General features: G+C 34.8%; 1 protein-coding gene across 1 annotated transcript in view; it reads left to right on the top strand.

Moving 5' to 3' along the window:
* The window catches only part of EXOC6 (exocyst complex component 6), a gene marked incomplete at its 3' end in the record, with an annotated part of 51,963 nt that overhangs the window by 7,379 nt on the left and 21,602 nt on the right, over window positions 1-22,982 (top strand). Inside the window, exons 5-16 of the mRNA XM_009579480.1 lie at window positions 3,479-3,683; window positions 4,941-5,096; window positions 6,089-6,157; window positions 9,630-9,713; window positions 9,807-9,853; window positions 10,242-10,362; window positions 12,344-12,415; window positions 13,084-13,181; window positions 14,261-14,366; window positions 17,862-17,971; window positions 19,009-19,120; window positions 20,736-20,870. Of these exons, the coding sequence (XP_009577775.1) occupies window positions 3,479-3,683; window positions 4,941-5,096; window positions 6,089-6,157; window positions 9,630-9,713; window positions 9,807-9,853; window positions 10,242-10,362; window positions 12,344-12,415; window positions 13,084-13,181; window positions 14,261-14,366; window positions 17,862-17,971; window positions 19,009-19,120; window positions 20,736-20,870 (1,315 nt within the window). The remainder of the gene's footprint in view (window positions 1-3,478; window positions 3,684-4,940; window positions 5,097-6,088; window positions 6,158-9,629; window positions 9,714-9,806; window positions 9,854-10,241; window positions 10,363-12,343; window positions 12,416-13,083; window positions 13,182-14,260; window positions 14,367-17,861; window positions 17,972-19,008; window positions 19,121-20,735; window positions 20,871-22,982) is intronic.

The following is a 22,982-nucleotide window of genomic DNA, read 5'->3' as shown; positions in this document are numbered from 1 at the left end:
GGGACATGACTACATGTTTCTTTACTCAAAAGGCTTGTGTACAAATGTGTTATTCTCAGTAAAATTCACAGCCTTTGAGTTCATCTTGCTCCTGTCCTATGTAGCTTCTTGACTGCTCTAGTTTAACTTGGAGGGGCTTTTTTAGTAAGTTACGGTATTTCTCTTAACTGCTTCCGATCTGCGACACTCTGCTGATAAAACTCTTAAAAGTTCTCTCTGACATTTAAAACATAACTTAATACTTTGTGTACACTAAAGTAATGGTCATTTTCTTTTTCTTTTGGATTTTTGGTGTGTTGATGTTTCAAATTCTAATACAGACCTGACTACTCTGTGCCTGGGACTTGGCTCAATTTTAGAATAAGGTGATGCAAAACACTAGTATTAATCTTCTGGGGTTTTTTGTTGGGGTTTTTTTGTTTGTTTGTTTTTCCAGTCCTGCTTCTTGCTGGTTTTAAAGGTTTCCATTTTTATAGTTTGGAGATGTTAGTAAAATCCATCTTACAGTTTTCTGGTTTTGATAACAAGATGGATCGGTTCTGGAGGGTCTTATCATATGACCTCTATTGGTGTTTCAAACCTGTGTCTTCAGTTTCAAAGCTTACATTATAAATTTTGCGTTGGGGAACATATTCTTACAAGATTAGCTCAGAAGAATAGACAGAGGACTGCTATGTTTATATGAAAAAAAAAAAACATTGAAGGTATGTCTTTAACTCATTTATAGTCAAATGGGCAATCTTTACCTTATATGATTGATAATATATGATGGGAACTAATAATACTGTTGTCAAACTCTTCAGCATTGAGTCAAATCTGTGGAATTTAAAGCAAAATATACAAATACATCGTTCCATGAAATGATATGCAAAACTTTTTGGTTTAAATTGTGACCTGCAGATGACCTTCAAATTAATAAGACTTCAGTGCTTTATCAGAACAGATGCTAAAAGGGCAAGGTCCTGGGCTCCATATATATATAATTAGTAAGGGAGTCCAGAGTGGATTTAAAATGGATTATGTTAATTCTGATCTTAGAGACAGCAGTCAAAAACCTTCCAGATGAACTAACAGTGTTCTGATAAGCTGATCTGTATAATTTAAATAAAAACCTTTTATACGATTTTGATGCTATTATGGGTTTATTCCCCAGAAGTCTCACCATGTGGCACTTTTGGTCGTTTACTATTTAAAAAAACAAAACCCACACACATAAAACCCCCAGGCCCCTTCTTATCTGCAATATTCCTGTTGCCTTATGTATATTTTATATAAACCAAGTATATAATAAACAAAAGCTCCTAATTTACACTTGAAACCTCTTTATTTGCAGTCTCCTGAAAGCAGTTTTGTTCTGGGATAAAAGAGAAGATTTTTCCCATCCTCCAGCTATGCTGAACTGGTAGCTTAGAAATGTCTTGATTGAGAAAACTCGAAACAATGTGTTTATTTCAGAATGGAACAAGAAGTTGTGACTGAAGTATTAGTAATTTATTATTGCTTGCCCACAGAAGGGGAGCTAGCACCTTGAATTGTATTTCAGTTTGAAAGTGTTTACTCATTATATCTACAAAGTGATCCAGAAGCAAAAGAACTCGAAAGGACACTTTTCCAGGTTTTCTTGAACATTTGAAGGGACTTCGCTCATATTCAGCTTTTCCCTTTCAAAATGATTTGGTAATTTTCCAATACTGATTGTGTAGGACTTTCAGGAAGAAAAAGGAACTGAGGTTTTAATACAAAAAGCTAAAAATGAGCTAAGGATATTACTCTGTATTTGTGGAAAGAAAGGGTTGGAACTAACAGCAAGTTAACTTAGTCTGATTTCAGTTTTTCTACTTTTCCCATTCAAGACCAAGCTAGAAGGCATCAGTTCACCTTATTCTGTTATAATAGGCCAAACTAAATGCATTTTTCCAAAAGCTTCCTGGGCTGAGTGGCTGGTAAGAATACTGTGTGAAGGAAAATTATTGTTACATCTACAATTAATTGCTGTCCTATTCATGTTTAACCTGTTTGCTACACCTTTCTTTAAAATGTTGTTGACATCACAGATTTGTTCATCATGGTGGTTTTGTTTATTGCCTTCTTAGTTTAGCCATCTATCCTAGAATTGGCCCACTTCTATTTTGCTTCATCTTTTCGATAAAGTAAAAATTTTCACAAGCATTCTGCCTTAGGAGCCTGTGTGACATTTGAAATTAGATGGAGAAGGGTATTGACTTCAGGAACAGGCATATAGGAGCCTGACTGAGCTCTGAATCACCTCCTTGTGGTGTTCATCTCTCTACTGATTATAAGAGGAAGCATGGAAAACCGATTTCCCTCAATTAAAATTTCCTTCTTTAAATGTTTCCCTAAATCAGCTGAAAGCATCAAAATTTTACTTATATGCTACAGGCCTGAAGTTGATAAATTGTTTTAGCAAGTAAGTCTTGGCCCCACAACCCCGTAATCTATGAGAGAACTGAGAGTGAATACAGGTGAATAACTGTAGTAATAGATAGAGTTGATGTCTCTGTATTTGGTAGTTTTCTGTTGTCAAAATTATTTAAGTCTGTCTTTTTTTTAATTTATTTTGCAGTTAAATCACTTTTTACGCTTAGTTTTAACTTGAGTATTTCTTTAAACTCATTATCCCTTATGTAAAATTTCACAACATAGTTATGAATGTACTGTACAACATCTGCGTAGTGTATGAAGATGTGAGGAAGTTTTTCTTGGTGTTTTGTTTTTCCCCCTCTCAGGTCGTATCTTCCATATTTCTGTTACAAATAGTTTGCAGGCTAACAGAATACGGAAGAATAGAGAAAATTATGGAGTCTTTGTTGCTTTGGTTTCTTTAAAACCCTCTGACCTTAATGCTTGTTCAAAGTAGGGATATACTGTATTTTGTCAGAAGAGTAAGTAGATTCATGGTTTACAGCAAATATGATATACTGCTGGAAAAAATACTGCTTGAGATAAGTGTATACATGTCTTTTCCAGCTAAGGGTGGTGGAAAGAGAGTGGGTGTGGATGTGTGTATATGTTCACATATACCTAAAGAAGGCCGATACATACAGGCACACTTTTCCAAGAATTTTTTCGTTGTTTGGTGCATACACCACGATGTTGGCTGATTGGCAATTTGTGTTTCAGAAAAAAGAACTTGTAAAAAACCCTAATAAATTCAATCTAGAAGGGAAGATAATTGTTATGATTTTAGTGCCTCCATTCTGCAAAATCCTTCATGTGGTGTTAGGAAGCTATTGATCAGAACAGCTAATACCATAGGAGCCTACTTAAAATTTTTACTTGACTGTCAGTTCATTGTTTTTTTCCAAACTAAAGCATTATATAGGTGACCTTTTGTTTCTCAATTTTTCTAAGAACAGAGTAATTTCATTAGATATATATTGATTGCATGTATGATACTGATATCCTATATTTGATAAACAAAGTATTATATTAAAATTTGGTTTTAATCTCTTTGTAGGTACTATTCTGCTTTAAAAACAATGGAACAGCTAGAAAATCTGTATCTTCCTAGAGTTAGCCAATACCGTTTTTGCCAGATAATGATAGAAAATCTTCCAAAACTGCGTGAAGAAATAAAAGAAATATCCATGTCAGATCTCAAGGATTTCTTAGAGAGCATTCGAAAGCATTCTGACAGAATTGGGGAAACTGCCATGAAGCAGGTAAGCCGACCTGACAGGATGACTTCAGTCCTGTTATCTACTGGAAATATCAATGTCGATAGTCTCATGTTAGCCCAAAAGATTTGTCTAGGGATAACAGTCATCACATAGACCTTTGAGTAAGCATGGAGAGCTGTAAAATGCTTGCTAACATCTTGAGTAGTTTCTTCTCCTGGACATGAAGTTGTCAATTCTAGTGGTGGCTGGCTGACACAGGAGGCAGCAGCATGACACCTCAGTAGCATCAAACTTTTCTTCCAAATTTGTATCTGTGTCCTAGACAAGAAGTAGTTTTCTCACTGGGAAAGGAAGGAGAAGTGCTGTATATATCAAGTTGCAAAAAATTGTGAAATACTTTGAGTAGTCAACTCCTAGGCAGTCTGTAACTCCTAGACAGTCTGTAACTCCGCAGCTACTACACCAAAACAAAGCAGCCCATCTGTCCAGCTGGCAAGGATGAATAAGACTAAAAGATAACTGCTTAGTTCTTTCTAAAGTACTATTAATACAGGGCATGCCATTGGCATATTACCCTCCAGATAGGGCACACTACGGAGGAGAGAGGGTAGAAGACTGAGGTGAAAGCCAGGATGAGATTGGGACAGCTGGAGCCTTTGCCTGTTCTATCACAAAATAACCTGCCACTTCAAAGCACTGGTACTGGGCAAGCAGTTAATGCTTTTAAAATTTATTTGGAGAGCAAGTAAAGTTTTCATTTGACTTTTTGTTGGGCAGAGTTTGGGTTGGGTTGCCATTTTGTCATCTAAGGTTCGTGTAAAATGCAGCATTGATTATTATAAATGAAACTTAATCGCAAGATTATACTGTGCTACCTTGTTGCGTTTCTTTCAATAGTAAGGACAGTATAGTGTGTTTGGCATCTGCAGCTGACTGCTCACTAAGGCTTAAATGAAGACAGCAAACAAATAGCTGGAAACTCTGTCATAACTGTACTTCATTTAAATTTTGATTCTCTGTTTGCAATTTATGATCAGGAAAATTACAGATTGCTTTTAAAATTTTTTCTACCTTTAAAATTGCATTCTGGGGATTAATTATGCAGAAATTAGCTATTGAACTAATTTATCATCCCAAATCAATTAAGGACAAAATCATCGGTGTAGGCTGAGAACATACATCTTGCAGTTATATTGGTGTGTGTTCAGTAACACCGCCTGTTTTTCATGTCATAGCATATACTCATCAGTGATGAAATTTGCATTACATCCCTCTTGATTGGTACTACTTTTAAAACAGGCACAGCAGCAGAAATCCTTTAGTACTGCTCTTCAGAAGCAGAATAATGTAAACTATGGTCGGAATATGCATTTAAGTAGAAACAGAGTTCTGGAGTCCAAGAATGAAGTTACGTTGAAGCGAACGTTTGAAGATGATGATGAACATGAAGAAGAGGTAACTTTACACTAATCAGTACGTCTTATTTAAAGTGATTTTTTTAGGTTTATTGAACAAAACTTGCAGTACGCTGTCTGTAGGTGGTCAACGTTAGTTAGGGAGGATGAGGGACATCAATCCAGATCATTTTAGGGGGAGAAAATAGTGCCAAAATATTAGGTGTATTAATGCTAGCTTTAGCATCATGGTTGGGGACATTCAAACTTGTAATTATTCTGGAATTCAGTTGCAATTTACATTATACAGTACCTGCCCACTGTAAATGATATGTGTCACACTGGAACACTCAGCTGTTGCTAAAGCCAGCATTTCTGTGTTGAGGACTTCAGCTTGTGTTAGAACTCTTTCAGCTATCAAATACTCAGTATTCATAAATTGAATAAAACAGTGAGTATTTAGACCTTTAAATCTGGTGCTCTGAAAACACAGTGAAAGGAGTCTGGTCTTGTAACACAAATAAAATCTAGTACTGTAATACAAAGGGAGGAGAGTGTCGAGCAATTAATTTATTGTTTTGTGCTAGAACCCATCCATTTCTGCATCCTGAAATACTGGCAAAAAGACTGATGCAGTTACTCTTCAAGTCATTAAAGCAAATTCCTTCTACCACTTTCTGTGAAAACAGTAGTGTTAGTAGCCATAAAACCTGTCAACAGAGTTGGCTTTTGCTGGTCCCAGTTTGGTCATGCTTTTGTATTCAACCCCAATGTATTTCTGTATTCATCTGAACTTTAGATTCATCAGTCTACTAACTTCACACTCTACTATACTAATTCTCCCCTAAATCTCCAAATTTTAGGAAACCAGTTGCGCAGTTGTAACATTAAGGGCACTAAAATAGAATTTAAAAGGAAGGGATAATTCCTTACCAGTAAGATGTCTTAGGAAGTATTTATTAAGCGGACAAGTTCTGCTGGTAATGTATCACATTTTGCGGATTATATAGTTTTTATGCTTTATATACTTTTCTTTTTCCTTTCCTTCTTCAGGTTTTAACTGCTCAAGATCTTGTAGACTTTTCTCCAGTCTATAGGTGTTTGCACATCTACTCAGTTTTGGTATGTATTAAGGTGACTTCAAAAAGATATTTTACTTTCTGAAGTTGAATGTTCATTTTTGTGTTTTTCATACTCTAATAGTTCCCAAGCAAAAATACTGCTTCTAGTAGTAGTAGTTCTTGTTGAACCAGTGAGATGGGTAGAGTGTGGATACTCAGGGCACAACTGCGTGTTTTATTTTATGTGCACAATAAGACATTAATTACACAGCAAGACATTAATTACATAAGTGCTCTTAAGAATATATGTAAAATATGCATGTCTGCCTTAATAGTGGTATTGGCACTTTTGCAGTTTCCCGAAGTGTTCCGTGTTACCCAAATGTTTGGGGGGATATGATCATTATTGCAAACATAGAAATGTTCAGTCTGAACCTTGTGGAAATCAGAATAGTAGAGCAAAATAGCAAGAGAAAACTGGAGATTGTGACAGACTGTGCCCGGGCAGATTAGATTGGATTCAATGGCAGAGACACAGTAGCCCGTTTTAGCTGCTGTAAAAGAGAGACAATGCACAAACTAACAAGGACAAAAATTTTTTTGTGGAAACTTGTTAACAAATTATTTATTATTTTTTCACCTTTCCTATGTCTCAGTTACTTTTGAAGTCAGATTACTTATAGAAAAGTATCAGGGGCATATAGATGAAGTACTTTTGAATATTGCTAATCCTACAAACTCAGCTGAACCTGGGTTCAAGCATTCAGGCTGGGTTATCTTCTTTCTGTGGAGTCCTTGCAGCTGTGTAACATGAAAACTTATATCTTGAAATAATGTTTAAAGTGTTACTTCACTGTTACTTTTTTTTTTTTAAAGAAGGAATCCAAACAAAAGCATCAGTAATTATGTCAGTAGTTATTCATCTCAGTGAAAAGAACAGGAGGGACAGAAAGACAGGCTGCCAGAACTATTAAAAAAGAGTGGACCATTTCTTTTTGCAGAGGAAATAAGTCTGAAATAACATATAAAAGAGAATGTGTAAAGTTAAATACACCAGTTGACAACATCTGCTTATTCTTCCTTTAGTATAATGAAAAAACAGGAAGTAAAATTGGTAGATGACATTTAAAAGTAATATGTGATTATGTCTTTCACTTTGACAAGGATCCTGATGTTGGATCCTTGATCCAAGGATACGCTCTTTGGGTTTGCACAGAAAGTTTGCCAGCTTCCAAATTTACTGGAGACAGAAAACAACTTGGAGGGCTCTCTGATATCAAAGGCCCTTAGCCCCTTAGAAAAAACGGTTGTTGATGTCTTCAGAATAGGGCTTCTGTCTTTCCTGCCAACATCATCTAATTAATAAACCATGGTAGCATTATCAAGAATTGTGCATTAATCACTTCTTGGAGTCCTTCTCGTTTACCTCCTGTTGTAAACCATCTCTTTTGGAGTTTAGATAACTTCATGATGACAGCAAAGGAGGAGACTTGATACCAGGTGCCTATTCATTACATTTCTATATCAAGGACTTAACCTCACAGCAAATATCACCTTAGTGAATTCTCTCTCTGCTACAAAGCTGTAAAAAAAATGCTATTTTTTTGCAGAACAAACGTTTTCTACTCTGCTTCTTCATAATGAAGAAGAAAGCAAGATTTTATATACCTCAGAATACTACATAGCTTGTGATTGCAACCTGGTGATTGCAAGATACACACGTACCAAACATAGGCTGTATTTATTGACGAGTAACCTTCCTTTAGACTAGAAACTTCTGGACAATATATACAAAGAGCTTTTTTTAGCCCATATATTATCTGAGATGCTGTATATTTAAATTCTGCTGAAAACACCCTTGATCCCTTTGGCACGTAATGTTACATTTTAACTAAGTGCTATATAGTAATATAAAATAAATGTAACTATGGTGTAAAACAACTCTTGATATATGAGCAATATTCCTAGAATTTATAACCCAATGTGAACTGATTTATTATTTCTGTTGATGTAAACTCGTGAACTTTTGGAAGCTGGGCAAAACAAATGCATTGCTTCGGTATATTTTATCTTGCCTTTCCTTTGCTTATTCAGTGAGTGAATCATCAAGGTTGTTGCTGTATTCTGCTGATTGCTTTAGAACATCTGTTTAAAATAGTTGTTATGCCTGAATTGCTGATCTTGATTGCATAGGATAGCATGGTCTATAAATAATCATGAGATATTTTACATCTCCATTTTTGATGTGGATTTGAGAAGAACAGATACTCTTTTTCACTTGAGAAACTTGTGTCAAGACTGAGTAGGGGTCTGGCATTGGAAGTAGAATTCAATAATGGCTTTGTGCATCTGAAAAATGCATTGAATATTTGGGCTGGAGGTGAATGGTTAGTATGTCTAATCAGTATGTGTTAGTACAAATTATAGCACACTGCATAAAGTTCTGCTGCAACAGAAAGTGCTCTAGTAAATTTGCATCTCAGTTTCAAGTGGGTTTTTGTTTTTAAGCCAAGACTCTTTTTTACTTTTACATTTTGTTAGGTTAGCAGTATTTCTAAACATGATGAAATACTCATTATGAACTTAAAATACTAAATTTAAACTTTCTTTATTACATCTTATAAAGGAGTTAGGTAAGTAATGCTGACCTAGTAATATACAATCTCTGTAATAACTTGATTTGAAGATTTTTGGAAGCCCAAGTAATGGAATTCTAAATAGCACTGGTCTAATAATAGGCTCACGAAGTAAAAACAAACCTTAAAAATGCTAAGCTGCTTTATTCTGCTTGCATACAAATTACATTGCGTTCAGTAGGTAGATGAGTCAATGTAGCACTGATTTCAAATGGACAGATGGTTTCTACTGAATGGTCATCTTAATGAGATGGGTAGGATGTCACTTGAATTCCTCACAATATAATTATTAAGCACAGAGGGTATTGTATCTTTGAAGGCTGTGATAGGAAAAAAATCCAAATCCACAGTCATTATGTTTATCAATTCCAAAGAGAATAAGCAAGTATTAAATAAATCTCATGTGTTTTTTTTCTCAGGCAAAACTAATGCAGGCAGTGTTCAGATGTATCACATATTCACAGAAACATTTTTGTAACTTAACTTTACAATGCAGTTAGTTTCTTGAATAACCTAGAGAAACATTTTAGGAGACAATGAGTTTCAGTTATACAGTAATAGATAATATGCCTTGTCTATAAATATTAATATACTCTGAAAGCTGTAGTTTAAAAACATAAATATTGCTTGAAATGCATAATATTGTTTGACAAAATGTAGGCACATGAGCAAAATTTTTATTTACAGTACATTCTGTAGGCTACTTTAAAAAAGAAAAAAAGATAATTGCTGCATATTTCATGCATGCAAAACTTTCATGGTGTTAGCTGGAGGTCTACGTGTGGAATAAATGCAAAATATGTGGCTTAGTTTAAGAGAATTCTACCCTTAATTTAAGAATTGTCTTTTTCATACTGAGACAATGTTCTTGTTTTAACTACTTTTGTTTTGTTTTAGGGTGATGGAGAAATATTTGAAAATTACTACAGAAAACAAAGAAGGAAACAAGCAAGATTAGTTCTGCAGCCGCAGTCAAGCATGGTAACCAATACTTTTGTTTTTGCATTGACTTGGGTTGTACCTAATACTTACTGGTATTTTTATTCCTAAACTTGTTTTCTTTTTCACTGAAAGCATGAAACAGTAGAAGGCTATAGAAGATACTTCAGTCAAATTGTAGGGTAAGTTTTCTAAACGGAGATTTATTTCAGTTTTACTATATTGATTCTTAATTCACCCTCTGTTCTCCCATTGTCCAAAAACTTTCTTCTGCAAGATTCAGTTTCTGCACAAGTCATGTCTCTGGTTGTTGCTGGATCTGAGTGGGGAAGAGCATCCAGATCCTACCAGTACGGTGCCCCACAAGGACCCTCCAGCAGCCTGGGCTCCAGCTGGTGTGAAACAAACTTTTCACATTTTGACTTCATGCTGGGCAAAGGAGAACACCAAACCTACCAAAGTGTCACTGCTTTAGTTGGGAAGGGTTTGACTATGCTTGTGTGTGAAAGGGTAGAATTTGCTCTAGTATTAAGCAAACAACTTAATCATTTAAGCATTATTTTGTTTCAGTTTCTTTGTAGTAGAAGACCACATTTTACATGTAACCCAAGGATTGGTAACTAGAACATATACCGATGAACTCTGGAACATGGCCCTTTCCAAGATCATTGCTGTTCTTAGAACACATTCAGTAAGTGCGAAGTCTTATCAGTATTGCAGTTTAAATCCTCTTACTTCAGGCTCTGTATATTTAAAGCTGGGATAGTAACAAAGTGAAAAATTACACCTCTCATGTTTTCTTTTCCTTGTGATTAAAAATTGCTCAGATTTGGGAGGGAGCCTGCCAAGCTTTTGTTTCTCCCAACAGTATCAGCCTGTGATCCGCAGCCATGGGCTATTTGCATAATCCTCCACTGATTTACAACTCACTGGGTCTTCCAAACCTTCTCTTAGTCCCGCAGTTTAGAATATGCAGAGTTAATCTGCTGTTATTATTGCAATCCTTCCTCATTAGTCTCAACTGACCTCTTCATTAGATCAGATTGAATAGTTTAGCACTGAAAGCACCACCAGGAAATAGTTCCTAATTATCATTCCAAATGCTGTGTTTCCAAAATAAACTCCACCAGCAAAACCCTTGGAGCTATCTCTTCAGTGCTATAGTAGTAATATGTTTATGTTGAAGTAAAGGTATTAGAACAATGTTCACAGATGTTAGAATGTAATTCTGTATCAACTGAGTACTTCAGTACATTCAAAGTGTGTCTCTTAAAGTTAGATTTCTACCGTAGCTCCAATGATGGTGAATAGCTGCATGCAATTTCTTATTCCTCTGTGAAAATCAGTGGAATACCATTGTTCACTCAGACTGACTGATAGTAAATTGCTTCAGAATTTACTATTGGTACAACTTTTACTATCAGAAAAAATAGAAGAGTTTTATCTTTCCCTTTCTAATGTTTGCTAGAAGCAGTTCCTTTATGCAATGTTATTTTTATTTTTATTACGATTGATCTTTAATTTGAGGAATATTTTACGTTTCATATATACTGAGGAAAAATGGGGAAAAAGTGCAGATCACAACTATAGTTTTATCATAGGCCCTTTACTGATCAGTGGTACATGAGATGTTCTCATACCGTTTGATTCATTTTAGAGGATTGGGATTAATTGAGTTATATTCAGCATTTTTTTTAAGCTAAATACTTTGCAAGTTAATTGACTGCGTATGGATTCATACACATATGTAAGAATATGGTAATTTAAAGAATAAAAGTAATGTAATCTCTGAAGAACTCTTCAATGTCTTGTCATGTAGTTGATCACTATTTCTTCTCAAAATGCGTAACTCCCATCAAAACCAATTCTATCACAATCTCTTTCTAACATAACCTAGTACAGACTAATGTTTAGATAAGCGTATGTTGTCTTATGAGGTATTGTAAACCAAACCCTTACTTTATTAAAGTAAGCTAAGAGCAAAAATTAAAGAAAGATGAAACAGGCGTATATAGTTTCTAACAATACTATATTATCATGCTGCTTTAAATTATTTTAATGTAAATATTTTTTTACTTTATCCAGTATTGCAAGTAGTGAAGCTGAGGTGAAAGCCTTAGTTGTATGATTCCACACCTCTGAAAATCAAATTTCAGTCATTTAGTAGAGTAAATAACTTAATGTCTTGACTTTTTACCATCAAATTTGTAATTTGAATTTATTTATAAACTATTTTACAGCGTTTTCCCCATACAGCTGGGAAACTCTCTGAGATAGCACAGTTAGCACTAGTTAGACCTAGGCTTAGTGTTCAAAAGAACGTTCTGTGGAAACCTCTCTATGTTGATTTAGGAAAACATTTTGATGTGTGCTTATGTTCCACTGAAATAAATGTAATTTGTTGATTTTGAATCTCAGTGCAACGTACTGATATTTATTGAATCTCATACTTTTTCTGAGCTTTTATACTACTGATGGTTCATATAAAAAATTAAATACTTCTTTGTAGCTGGACTAAGTGAAGACAAGTGAGTCTAAGTTGTTTTTTACTAAGGCAGTCAGTCAGGTAAAGGGATAAGGCTGGAGAGTTTAACCTTCTGTGCTAATATTCTTTGAAAACATATGTCCATGTTTTAAATCCTTTTAACAAAACCAGAATTTCTCACTTTCAGTCATACTGCAGTGATCCTGACCTTGTTCTGGAACTGAAGAATCTCATTGTAGTATTTGCTGATACTTTGCAGGTACATATTATATTAGTAATTTAACTGAAATTCCTAGAGTCAAATTTTTCCTTTAGGTGAGAAAATGCAATACTTTGGGTTTTCCTGAATCATATATCCAAATCAAGAACAAAATTACACAATAATATTTTAAAAATACATGTATTTCTTGCCTTGGTTCCTCCTTTTCGGTATTATCAATTTAATGTATTCTGGGATATCCAGCTAGCATCCAGTTATTCATATCTGTGCAAAATTAATATTAGCTTTGTAATTTGTGTATGTTTTTGTCTTTTATAAATGCTTTACTTCTGACCTTTAGGAAGGATAGCATTCCAGTTATCATTAACTCCCTAGCTGAAACACCAAATGAATATCATTGGCAAGTATTCTTGCAATGTTTAACAGACGAATTAAAAAGATTAGTTATATGCATAAATAGCGAGTTAAAATGTTATAGAGAAATGGGACAAACTTCTGCTTGAAAACCGAAAGCATAGGATAAAGCATTAAGTAAGAATTTAATATGTAATCTTCTAATCATAATAGTGTGTTTAAAGTACTATAATTTGTTTTATAGAAGTGGCAAGATTGAATAATAAGTCTCATTTCAGAGTCCTGAAGTGATGTGATGGGAATTGAGTGTGTTAGTTCTTGAATTATCCACCCTTTTCATTTTTATACCTTAGGGCTATGGTTTTCCTGTGAACCGACTATTTGATCTTTTATTTGAGATAAGAGACCAGTACAATGAAACACTACTTAAAAAGTGGTCTGGACTGTTCAGGTTAGTATTTAAAAATAATTGTGCCTTTTCTATTGCATCTACTGTTTTTGTCTTACTTCAAGTTTTTTTAATAGAGTTGTAATTCTTGAAGAGTTGATTAACTCAGTATTGTGAATGAATTTTGGGTTGGATGGGACTAAGATATTCATCACATGTAACTAATATTTAGGAGAAAAGCCATCAAGCACTGCTTCTGTTAATGGAGAGAAGGAAGGTCTCCAAAGGGACATTATTGGAGAAACATGCAGTAGAGAGACACCTAATTTAGGTTGTCTTAATGTTTACGGTTAGCTGATATGCATATCTCCCTGACAGACTACTGACATTGCCAGTATGTCTTCATGTTTTTTTAATGCAGGTTGGTTTCCACCTATTCATTGGAATCATTTGATTGAGTAAATTGTAAACCCAGGAATACGGCAGCCTGGGACTGTACTCCAAAGCCTGTTTGCAGACAGAATGGGATGTCTAAATGTGCAGAAATTGTTTACCATAAAATATGCTACATTTATTTTACAGAAAACCTTAAAATTAAATTGACCACTTAAGGTTCTCAAGCTCTCTAGACTCCTAGTATAGTCATTTGACTAGTAGAAAAGTCCAGAGGGTACTTAACGCTGTGGCCATGTGCGTAGTTGAAGTTCTCTGAATCATCTCTATTGACTATATGTAGCTGTGGTACCTAAGTGAGATACCTTGAATATCTGCTTTAGTGTAGGCGAAGTGTAGGCTACCATAATTAATAAGTATCTCATTATGGTTTACCCTGGAGTAGACTAGCTGATCTGAAGTTCCTTTGCTGTATATGCTTTGAGTCATTCATATTAAAATGCTTTCAGCTATTTTTTCTCTGTGATTAGACACAGTATAAAGAGTTAGCATATACAAGGTATTTTCAAATTCATCTAAAAATAGTTTGGATGTCTGAAATTATGAGGATTGCAACTCATAACTTTTTGAAGCTGCACACCTAAGTGTGGTAGTAAAATTTATATTCATTTACATGTTTTAACATTGGAAAATACTGTAAATAAGTTACATGTCCTAAATTTTTTTTACTTTACTAACTAATTCACCAGGGATATTTTTGAAGCAGACAACTACAGCCCTATTCCTGTAGCAAATGAAGAGGAATACAAAATAGTTATAAGCAAATTTCCTTTTCAAGATCCAGAACTTGATAAGGTAAGGAAAAGTTTTATGTTATTAAAGTTTGCCGAAATCCAATTAAGGACACTTGGGACAGTAACGATTTTTACAATTAAAAAGCAATTAAAATTTTAAAAGCTAGGTAGATTAAGAGGCTAAATCACCTTCTTTGTATATAATTAGTCATAAAAAAATATGAAAATCAAAGCTTTAGTCATTTGCTCTGATGTTTGAGTGAATAATGAAACCCATTGTTTTGTAAACAAATGAATAATACACTTTAATTGATACAGTCTTTATGTAATTATAATACAGTCTGCCTTTAATTAGTTAAATTTTGTTGCAACTCATTGGGTTTAGTAAGTCATAGTATATTATATGCTGTAGTATTGCAAAAATATATGTAAAACAGGATCTGTTAGAGACAGCAACTTTTGTATTTCACTTTCAAAATTAATTACTTGTGTTTGAGCATGTGGGGCAAAATAATTATGAAGAGCCTGTAAATAATTCCGCTGTACTACCATTCCAATAGGATATTCTTTCATAGCTTCAGCCATTCTTTCACTACAAACTTCTTTCACAGAAAGGTGATATATGTTCCACTCTTCAAATATGGTTTTGGTAATACCGAAGAAGAAATAACAGGCCCATGATGGAGTCTGTAGAGGGGAACTAAATCTAAGAACCACATGACAGTGGGAGTAACTAGAGGGAAGCTGCTTTATACATGATCCATCACTACAGATACCTGCAAAAGTAAAAAGATACTCTAATTCTATGATTCAGCAGGGATTTACCAAGCAAATGTAACAGCTGCATGTCATTAATACAGTATTGCAGTGAAGATGAAAAACCAAAGGTGGGTTTTATGCTGATTTTTGAGTAAGACTCCAGAGTGCTTGCTGGATGCTTTCCTTCATCAAATTCATTTACCTGGCCATTATAATACTAAAATAAGAGAAAGAGAATGGAAATCCCTTACAGTGTTGGAAGTATACCACACCCCGGAAACTATTTAGCATGACATATTTTGCTAATAAATTGCAGAGATTTTTAACTTGCACTAAATAATTTTATCTGCTAGCCTCTCTCACTCTCTGATGTATCAGCATGCGTGTATGGGCATTGCTTACGTAGGCATGTGTAGTTACACATATATATGATTAATACAAAGCTTTGGCTCTTACTTCACCAGAAGGGAAATGTATTCTCTGTACCCAACAATTTTCATTTTGGCTTATGACACAGAGAGGGATTTCTATTTCATAGTGAGCAGCACTTTTTGTAGGTATTTTATGGACAGAATCTCACTGATGCTTAGTTTTTGGGCTGGTGAGCTTGAGAGTAAAGCTGGGAATCAGGTTAGATTCTGTTCCCAACTCTATCATTGACCAGCTGCGTGGTGCTGGTAAGTCACTTCACATCTCTCTGTCCCTGTTAATTCATCTGTAAAGTCGGGATAACATTTTTTTTACATATCTCTGAAAAGAGCTTTGAAACCTGTATGTAAAGCATAAGGACATTATTAGAAATAAGGCAGTCTGAGGTTTTTTTTCTTGTGTCATGGCAATTTTTGAAGTAGTTTAGTTTACTTCAACCAAATTTAGCAAAGGGGCAGAAGTCTCAGAGATAACTGAGTTCCTAGAAGTTTTGTCAACTAGGCAGTGGGACAGAGGAGAAAAGAATCATTAGGTATCCTTGTTGAAAGAAAGGCTGCAGTGTTACCTTATGTGTTATTAGATAGCAGGGAGTCCACATAGAGGGGAAACTTTATAAATGCTCCAGCATCGCTTCTGTTGTTTGCTGTTTATAATCTCATCACCTCTCTGTTGTTGCCTCAGGCTATAAGGCGGAGATCCTATTGGGTGGGTTAATTTAATCTACATTTCGATGTTTAAAAAAAAAAAAAAAATTTTTTTACATTTACAAGAAATAGATGTTTAAGTTCAGGCTAGTCGCTGAAGGAGCCTGTGTAGTTGATAGAGGGGAATAGACATCCCAGAGGGCTAATTCCATTTGATCAATCTCTGATGCCTTTTACAGATTAAGGGGAATTTCACCTTTGAAAATGTCTGTTTCGCTCCATTTAGTATAGAAAGAGACGAACGTGAGTGAGTGTCTCATTTTTAACTGTAGGTTAGGGTGAATCACCCTCACATTTTACAGGTAAGTTTATCATAGGAGTTGCTTGCAGCACAGGCAGAATTGTGACCAGAACCTACTAGATATTTAACACAGTAAATCCAATCTAACTGGACAAAACATTCTTGTCTGCACTGTGCTGTTTAGATTGATTATATCCTCTAATCTTACTCCCTTTCTGTATTCAGAAGTGAAACAATCAGCTTGTATCTCTGGTTGTTTTTTTTTTTTTCTTGCTGCCTACTCTAATAAGCAGACAGAAAGTGTTGTGTCCTCCTGTATTGGCCAGACACTGTAGAGGATAAAGAATTGCTTCTCTTAGATTGTTGAATATATGAAGGTTGAGACTCAAGCCCTGCTGACAGAATATTGTAATGATCCAAAATAGTTGTATGTAATAGCACTTGTTTTATCTGTAAAACTTAATTGCTTAAATCAAATGAACGCATATTTGAAGTAAATTTTACTGTTAATAAGATGTTTGCTATCACTGTTGAATGACACGAAAGCCTGGCACTTGCACCACATAATTGTCACACCATCTAATCTTAAATATGCTTAGGAGAATGTCAAGGTAATCTGTTTTGTCTTGGTTTTTTAATACACAAATGTTGAGCTGCTGTTGCTTAATGCTTTTTTTTTTTTTTTAGAGAAATGGAATTCTCCAGGGGTGATACCAATTGTTAATTATTTTTCTCATGCATTAGTCATAGAGTAAACAGAAAATTAATTGTTTTGCAGATTTCAAAAATTATGTATTCAATGCAGAAATATCTATTTGGTATGTGTAGATCTAATTGAATGTATTTCTTTTTGTCCTCCCAAATACAATATCAGCTTTAAAACTGAAGTAAGAAGCATGATTTTATTCTTACAGATTACTAGTATTTCCCACGTGTTAGTCGAAATTGTTGAAATAAATTCAAACTGCTTTGGTTTTGTGAGCCATCGAGAGAAAGTAAATATATGGTAGTAAATATATATGCCTAAACGTACTGAAGATGCTTTGAAAATCCAAGATGTATTGAACATCGAACCTTTTTTTTTTTTGCACTGCTTTCTTTGGCAAAAAAATGTTTGCGTTTTTGAACCTCTCATCCCACTTACATCTACCTTGTTCATTCAGATTAAAAGTGGTTTGAGACCTGTTTTTTAATGTGTGTTTGTAAATTGCTTTCTGCAGAGGGATCTGAAATTACATAAAGTCTCCAAACTTTATTGTAATTTAAATAAGTGATAAAGTTCTATTTTGCTTAAAAACAGAAAAGCTTAAAATAGATTAAAATATTGATAGTGTTAAGTGGCTTTCTAATTGTTGTGTTTAATGCCAACCTCTCCTTAGAATTAGTTTCAAGTGTAAGATAATATTATCTTTTATTTTCACAGCAATCTTTTCCAAAGAAGCTTCCAATGTCTCAGTCAGTGCCTCAGATTTATATCCAGGTTAAGGAATTTATTTATGCAAGCCTTAAGTTTTCAGAGTCACTTCACCGCAGGTAAGCTTAAAGTATCAGGAATGTGACTATAAGGTAACCTATAACTTCCAGGTGGCCTAAAAATATATATTAAATTGAAAATGTATTTTCTTGTGTGCTTGCTAGCTGTGCTTGTTTAATAATTTACATATAATTTACATATATAATTATTTGTATTTAATCTATTATTCCCAATGCTATCGCATGTATTTCATATGTGTATATATATAGTATACAATATGTGTATGTCTGTGTGGGTGAAGGTAGCTTGGCATGGTAAGCGGTCTAAAACCGCTGGGGGTTTTTAAAGTGTTGACTGGTTTGAATAATCTGGAGATTTTATTTATTTAACAAGTCATGTAAGATTTGAAAAATATACTTTGGTACTGACCATTTCAGAAATAATTGTGTAGCATTCCTGATTACTTCGAATGGTCTTTCCCTTCTCAGTGCTTTGGGTTTTCTTAGCAATGATTTCTCCTGCAACAAAACGTGCTGTCTGCATGCTCATTCCCTCTTCCGCCCCACCTTTTTCTGATGGAAAACATCACAATTCTCCCGTTTCCTTTTGTCTTGTGGCTTTCAAAAGCTTAGTTTTAATTACATAAAATAACATTCATAGATCTGAAATCTGGAAGGTATTCGTGGCTGGTCACCCACTTCTGCACTGTTAAAGATGTAAATGACTTGCTTTCACACATTCTTAATTGATGGTGTTTATAATTTACACGTACTAATGAGCGCATGTTGACCTCCTCAGTAACTCATTAAAACCCACAAATTACTCTTTCCGAACTGCTGTGTCAATAAACATGTCCAAAATCTCAAAAAAAAAAAGGTTTTGCCTCAGTGTTGAAATTCAGTTAATGGATAATTTGGTAAGTGAAAGAGGTGTTCTGTGTGTTAGAGCACAGAGGACTTGGAGCAACCAGAAATTAAATGCACATAGGGAATTCTTAACATGAAAAATTAACTTTGCAGGGAAAAAATAAGAATATTATTACTGTCAAAGTATTGTCATGTACAGTATAGTTATGAGAATAAACATTTTTTTTCAGCTCAACAGAAATAGATGATATGCTCAGAAAATCTACAAATTTGCTGCTTACAAGAACTCTAAGTAGTTGCTTACAGAACCTAATTAAAAAACCTCATATAGGTTTAACCGAGGTAAGTTTTAAAACACATACTCAAAACTGTATTTTTTGAGACAATTAGTGCTAAAACTATTCTTGTAAATGTAGATATACAGTGGTATTAAGATTTGTGTAAGAAAAACAAGTAGTGTTTGCTTTAAAATGGAAAATTTAAAGAGGTGAAAGATGAAGTATAAAAAAGTATCAATATCTGTTACTTAAATAATAACAATACAGTGTTGGGTCTCGTTGGAAGTGTATTTACACAGGGATGCCTTTTGAGAGAGATGACAATGAAAGAGTTCTGTCTTCTGTATGGTAAACAGAGATTTGCAAGAAATAAGCCAAAGACTCATACTTCTTTGGTTGCATACAGAGCATGGTTCGTGTGTTCTGCTCCTGTCTAGCAATTAGTAGCACATTGTTGAGTTTCTTTTTCTTCCCATAAACAAAAAAGGCGGGGGGAAAGAAAATCTCTCTCACGTGAACTGTGTAAAGTTTCAGAGTAAACTGATGAAGAAATCTAAAATCTCAAGTTCACTTTTTCTATAGTAATTGCAATTGAAATATTTTAGTAGGTTTTTGCATGTGTTTCTTCATCAGGACTCTTGCTTTAATTTGTTCATTGGACAGGATAAGACAGGATGAGACAGTGAATCACTCTGAACATTCACTGCAGGTACATGCGATGTAAGGAGACAGCAGGTACCTACTGAAACATGCTGAGAAGGACTTAGACTGTTGGTGTTAGAGCAGTGTTATGTCATATTGAATGTTGTTTTTAAACTGCAAGAACCTCTTGTATAGATGAAATCAAGAAGATGATGAGGAAAGAGCTCTATAAATCATATATTGCCATCTTAGTAAGACAAGCCATACAAGAGACGTAGTTTTCTATGTTCTTGAAATTGATACAGGAATATTTTCAAGGATATGAAAATAAATTCACTAGTATTTTTGAGATGTTTCATTATCAAGTCAATGTTTTATGAGAAAAATGTTAAAAAGAGAAAATGTACTTTACCAAGCATTACATTAGTGTTCACTGAAACAGACAGTATGCAGTGAGAATTAAGATATAATGATATTTCAGTTACTATGCATTATGTACGTTGTCTAATTTGTGAACTGAATGTGAATGCAGGTCCTGCTTATAAAAATTTTATCATGTACAAGCAGATTGTTACCATTGTTGGGGGGGGAAGGATTTGACAACCTTGTTTTTGAAATTCCCTAACTTCAGAATGCATCATTCTGCAGACAATGTTGTGATTTTTTTTTTTTTTTTTTTTAAATAGCAGTAATTTTTTTAAAATTATTTTTGTGGTACAAATTAGTGATTTGCTTTTGGCAATGTATTTTCCTTTATTTTCCCTTTTTAAATTCTAAAATATCAATTGGGTTTATTTCACTGAATAGGTGTCTGCAGTCTTCATTTTTAAAATGGCATCATTTGTATGTAAACTGTAGCATTACTCCTTAGTGGTATTTGAAAGCAAACTTGAAAACTAACAGGTAATAGGTGGTAATCTGAAATACTGTAATTAATTTCTAGTAGCATTGTTGTTGGAAGAAGTAACCATTTACAAAATCAAATGTCAATGGGTGATACAAAAAGGATTTTTAGAAAAATTATTTCTCTCTTGTAGCTTGTTCAAATCATCATAAACACAACACACCTGGAACAAGCCTGTAAATACCTTGAGGATTTTATATCTAACATTACAAATATTTCACAAGTGACTGTTCACACTGCAAGACTTTATGGACTTTCTACATTTAAGGTAAGGTATATGTCATCCATTATATGGTTGTGTCTGAAAAGTTACATTAAAATCACTATAAATGAAGCATTTTAAAACAAGAGGGGGTGAGGGCAAAGCTGCACACTTTCTCATTTTTGACTCTAGCACAATTCTGAACTGTTAAGAATTCATTTGTAACACTGAGCAGATAAACACTGGTTTTTATGTTATCGGTATGATCTGAAATACGTCAGTACATGAGAAGCATCAATATTCTCTTTCAGATGCATCTTTTATTAAGTTACGAAATGACAAGCTAAGCTTAACTGCACCAGAAGTTTTCAATAGATTAAGCTCCAGTTTGTGTAACATCTCCCCTTTCTGAATGGAATCGAGCAAAACAGCTAGTTTAATCTAAAATGTTTGTATTATTTATTTGTTTTTATTCTACAATAGAAATATCTTGCGGTATGTTTTTGAATTGTGTAATTTAGTAATATAAAAGCGGTGTTAAGAATGTGCTACAAAGCATAAGTTATTCAATTATCTTTTTAGAATTCATATTTTATTTACATGTCCTTTATATACACAATAATACTTGTTAAAATGATTACTAGGAACTTGATTGTTTCTAATTTATGGCAACTGCTTATCTGCAGTTGCTAATAATACTAAGATGTATTTTCTGTGACATTTTTCGGAAATCGCAGAAGTACTTAAGCTTATATCTCAAAAAATTAAAGTAAAACATAGATGATGCATACTCAGCACAGACAATTGTAATTTCAACAGTTAGCATGGCAACATTTCTAAGCCGAGTATAAAATAATCCTAAATAAAAAATGTTGTAATTTTCCTTCTACATATGGCTTCTCATGTCATTAGTAGGTGAAGTTCTCCTAGTTGTTCTTACATTTGTCTATACAAAAACTCTGAAGGATTTTGAAAAGAGGAAACTAAAGCAAAAATACCGAGTGACTTGTATAGTCACATCTGATGTCCTTGGCAGAGCAAAAACCATACCCTCATCTGTGAAGTCCCTCTTCACAATATTACTCAAAAGACTTTAGTCCTTTTTCAGTTGTAAGGCAGACACATGTTGTTAATGAGAAACCTGATGTAAAAATGAAATTGCTGAAGACAACTTGTACATATAATGTCAGGTAAATCAAGATGACTGAGATTTATCCTTAAGATAAATTAGTCAAAATTCTGATACTTGCTCAGGCTGTTTTTTGTCATAATGACCCTAGTAAGCTCTAAATCAAGACCCAGCAGCTGGACTAGCTATGCTGAGTGCAAAGATGGTTTGGTCTCAGGCCACTAAATGGCCCTACACCAGAAACCCTCCTGCGCTGTGGCGCTGGAGACAGGTGTAGAGATGCTTAGAGATCCTTCATGCTCTGGTGGTGGTTGAGTGCCAGGTACTTCTTTCAAGCACCAGATGGTTGTGTACGTCAAAAAAACAAGTTTTGGTATTCATATACATAAAATAGGGCAGAAATTATTTCGTTGACCGAATCTGCCTGAGTAGCTTTTTTGATTTAGAATAAAAGCAAATGTGTGTGCTTGGGGGGTGGTTTGGGGTTTTCTTTCTGTGGTGGATTGACCCTGGCTGGACGCCAGGTGCCCAGCAAAGCTGCCCTATCACTCCCCTCCTCAGCTGGACAGGGGAGAGAGAAAATACAATGAAAGGCTCGTGGGTCGAGATAATTCACCAATTGCCGTCACAGGCAAAACAGACTCGACTGAGGGAAAATTAATTTAATTTATTACCAATCAAATCAGAGAAGGGTAATGAGAAATAAAACCAAATCTTAAAACACCTTCCCCCACCCCTCCCTTCTTCCTGGGCTTAACTTTACTCCTGATTTTTCTCTACCTCCTCCCCCGCAGTGGCGCAGGGGGACGGGGAATGGCGGTTGCGGTCAGTTCATCACACATTGTTTCTGCTGCTCCTTCCTGCGCAGGGGGAGGACTCCTCACACTCTTCCCCTGCTCCAGTGTGGGGTCCCTCCCACGGGAGACAGTCCTCCATGAACTTCTTCAACATGAGTCCTTCCCACGGGCTACAGTTCTTCACGAACTGCTCCAGCATGGGTCCCCTTCCATGGGGTGCAGTCCTTCAGGAACAGACTGCTCCAGCGTGGG

This window comes from Fulmarus glacialis, unplaced genomic scaffold, assembly GCF_000690835.1.
Source record: "Fulmarus glacialis isolate BGI_N327 unplaced genomic scaffold, ASM69083v1 scaffold38776, whole genome shotgun sequence".
Classification (NCBI taxonomy): domain Eukaryota; kingdom Metazoa; phylum Chordata; class Aves; order Procellariiformes; family Procellariidae; genus Fulmarus; species Fulmarus glacialis.
Note: the sequence above shows the minus strand (reverse complement) of the source record. Positions and strands in the feature narration are given on the sequence as shown.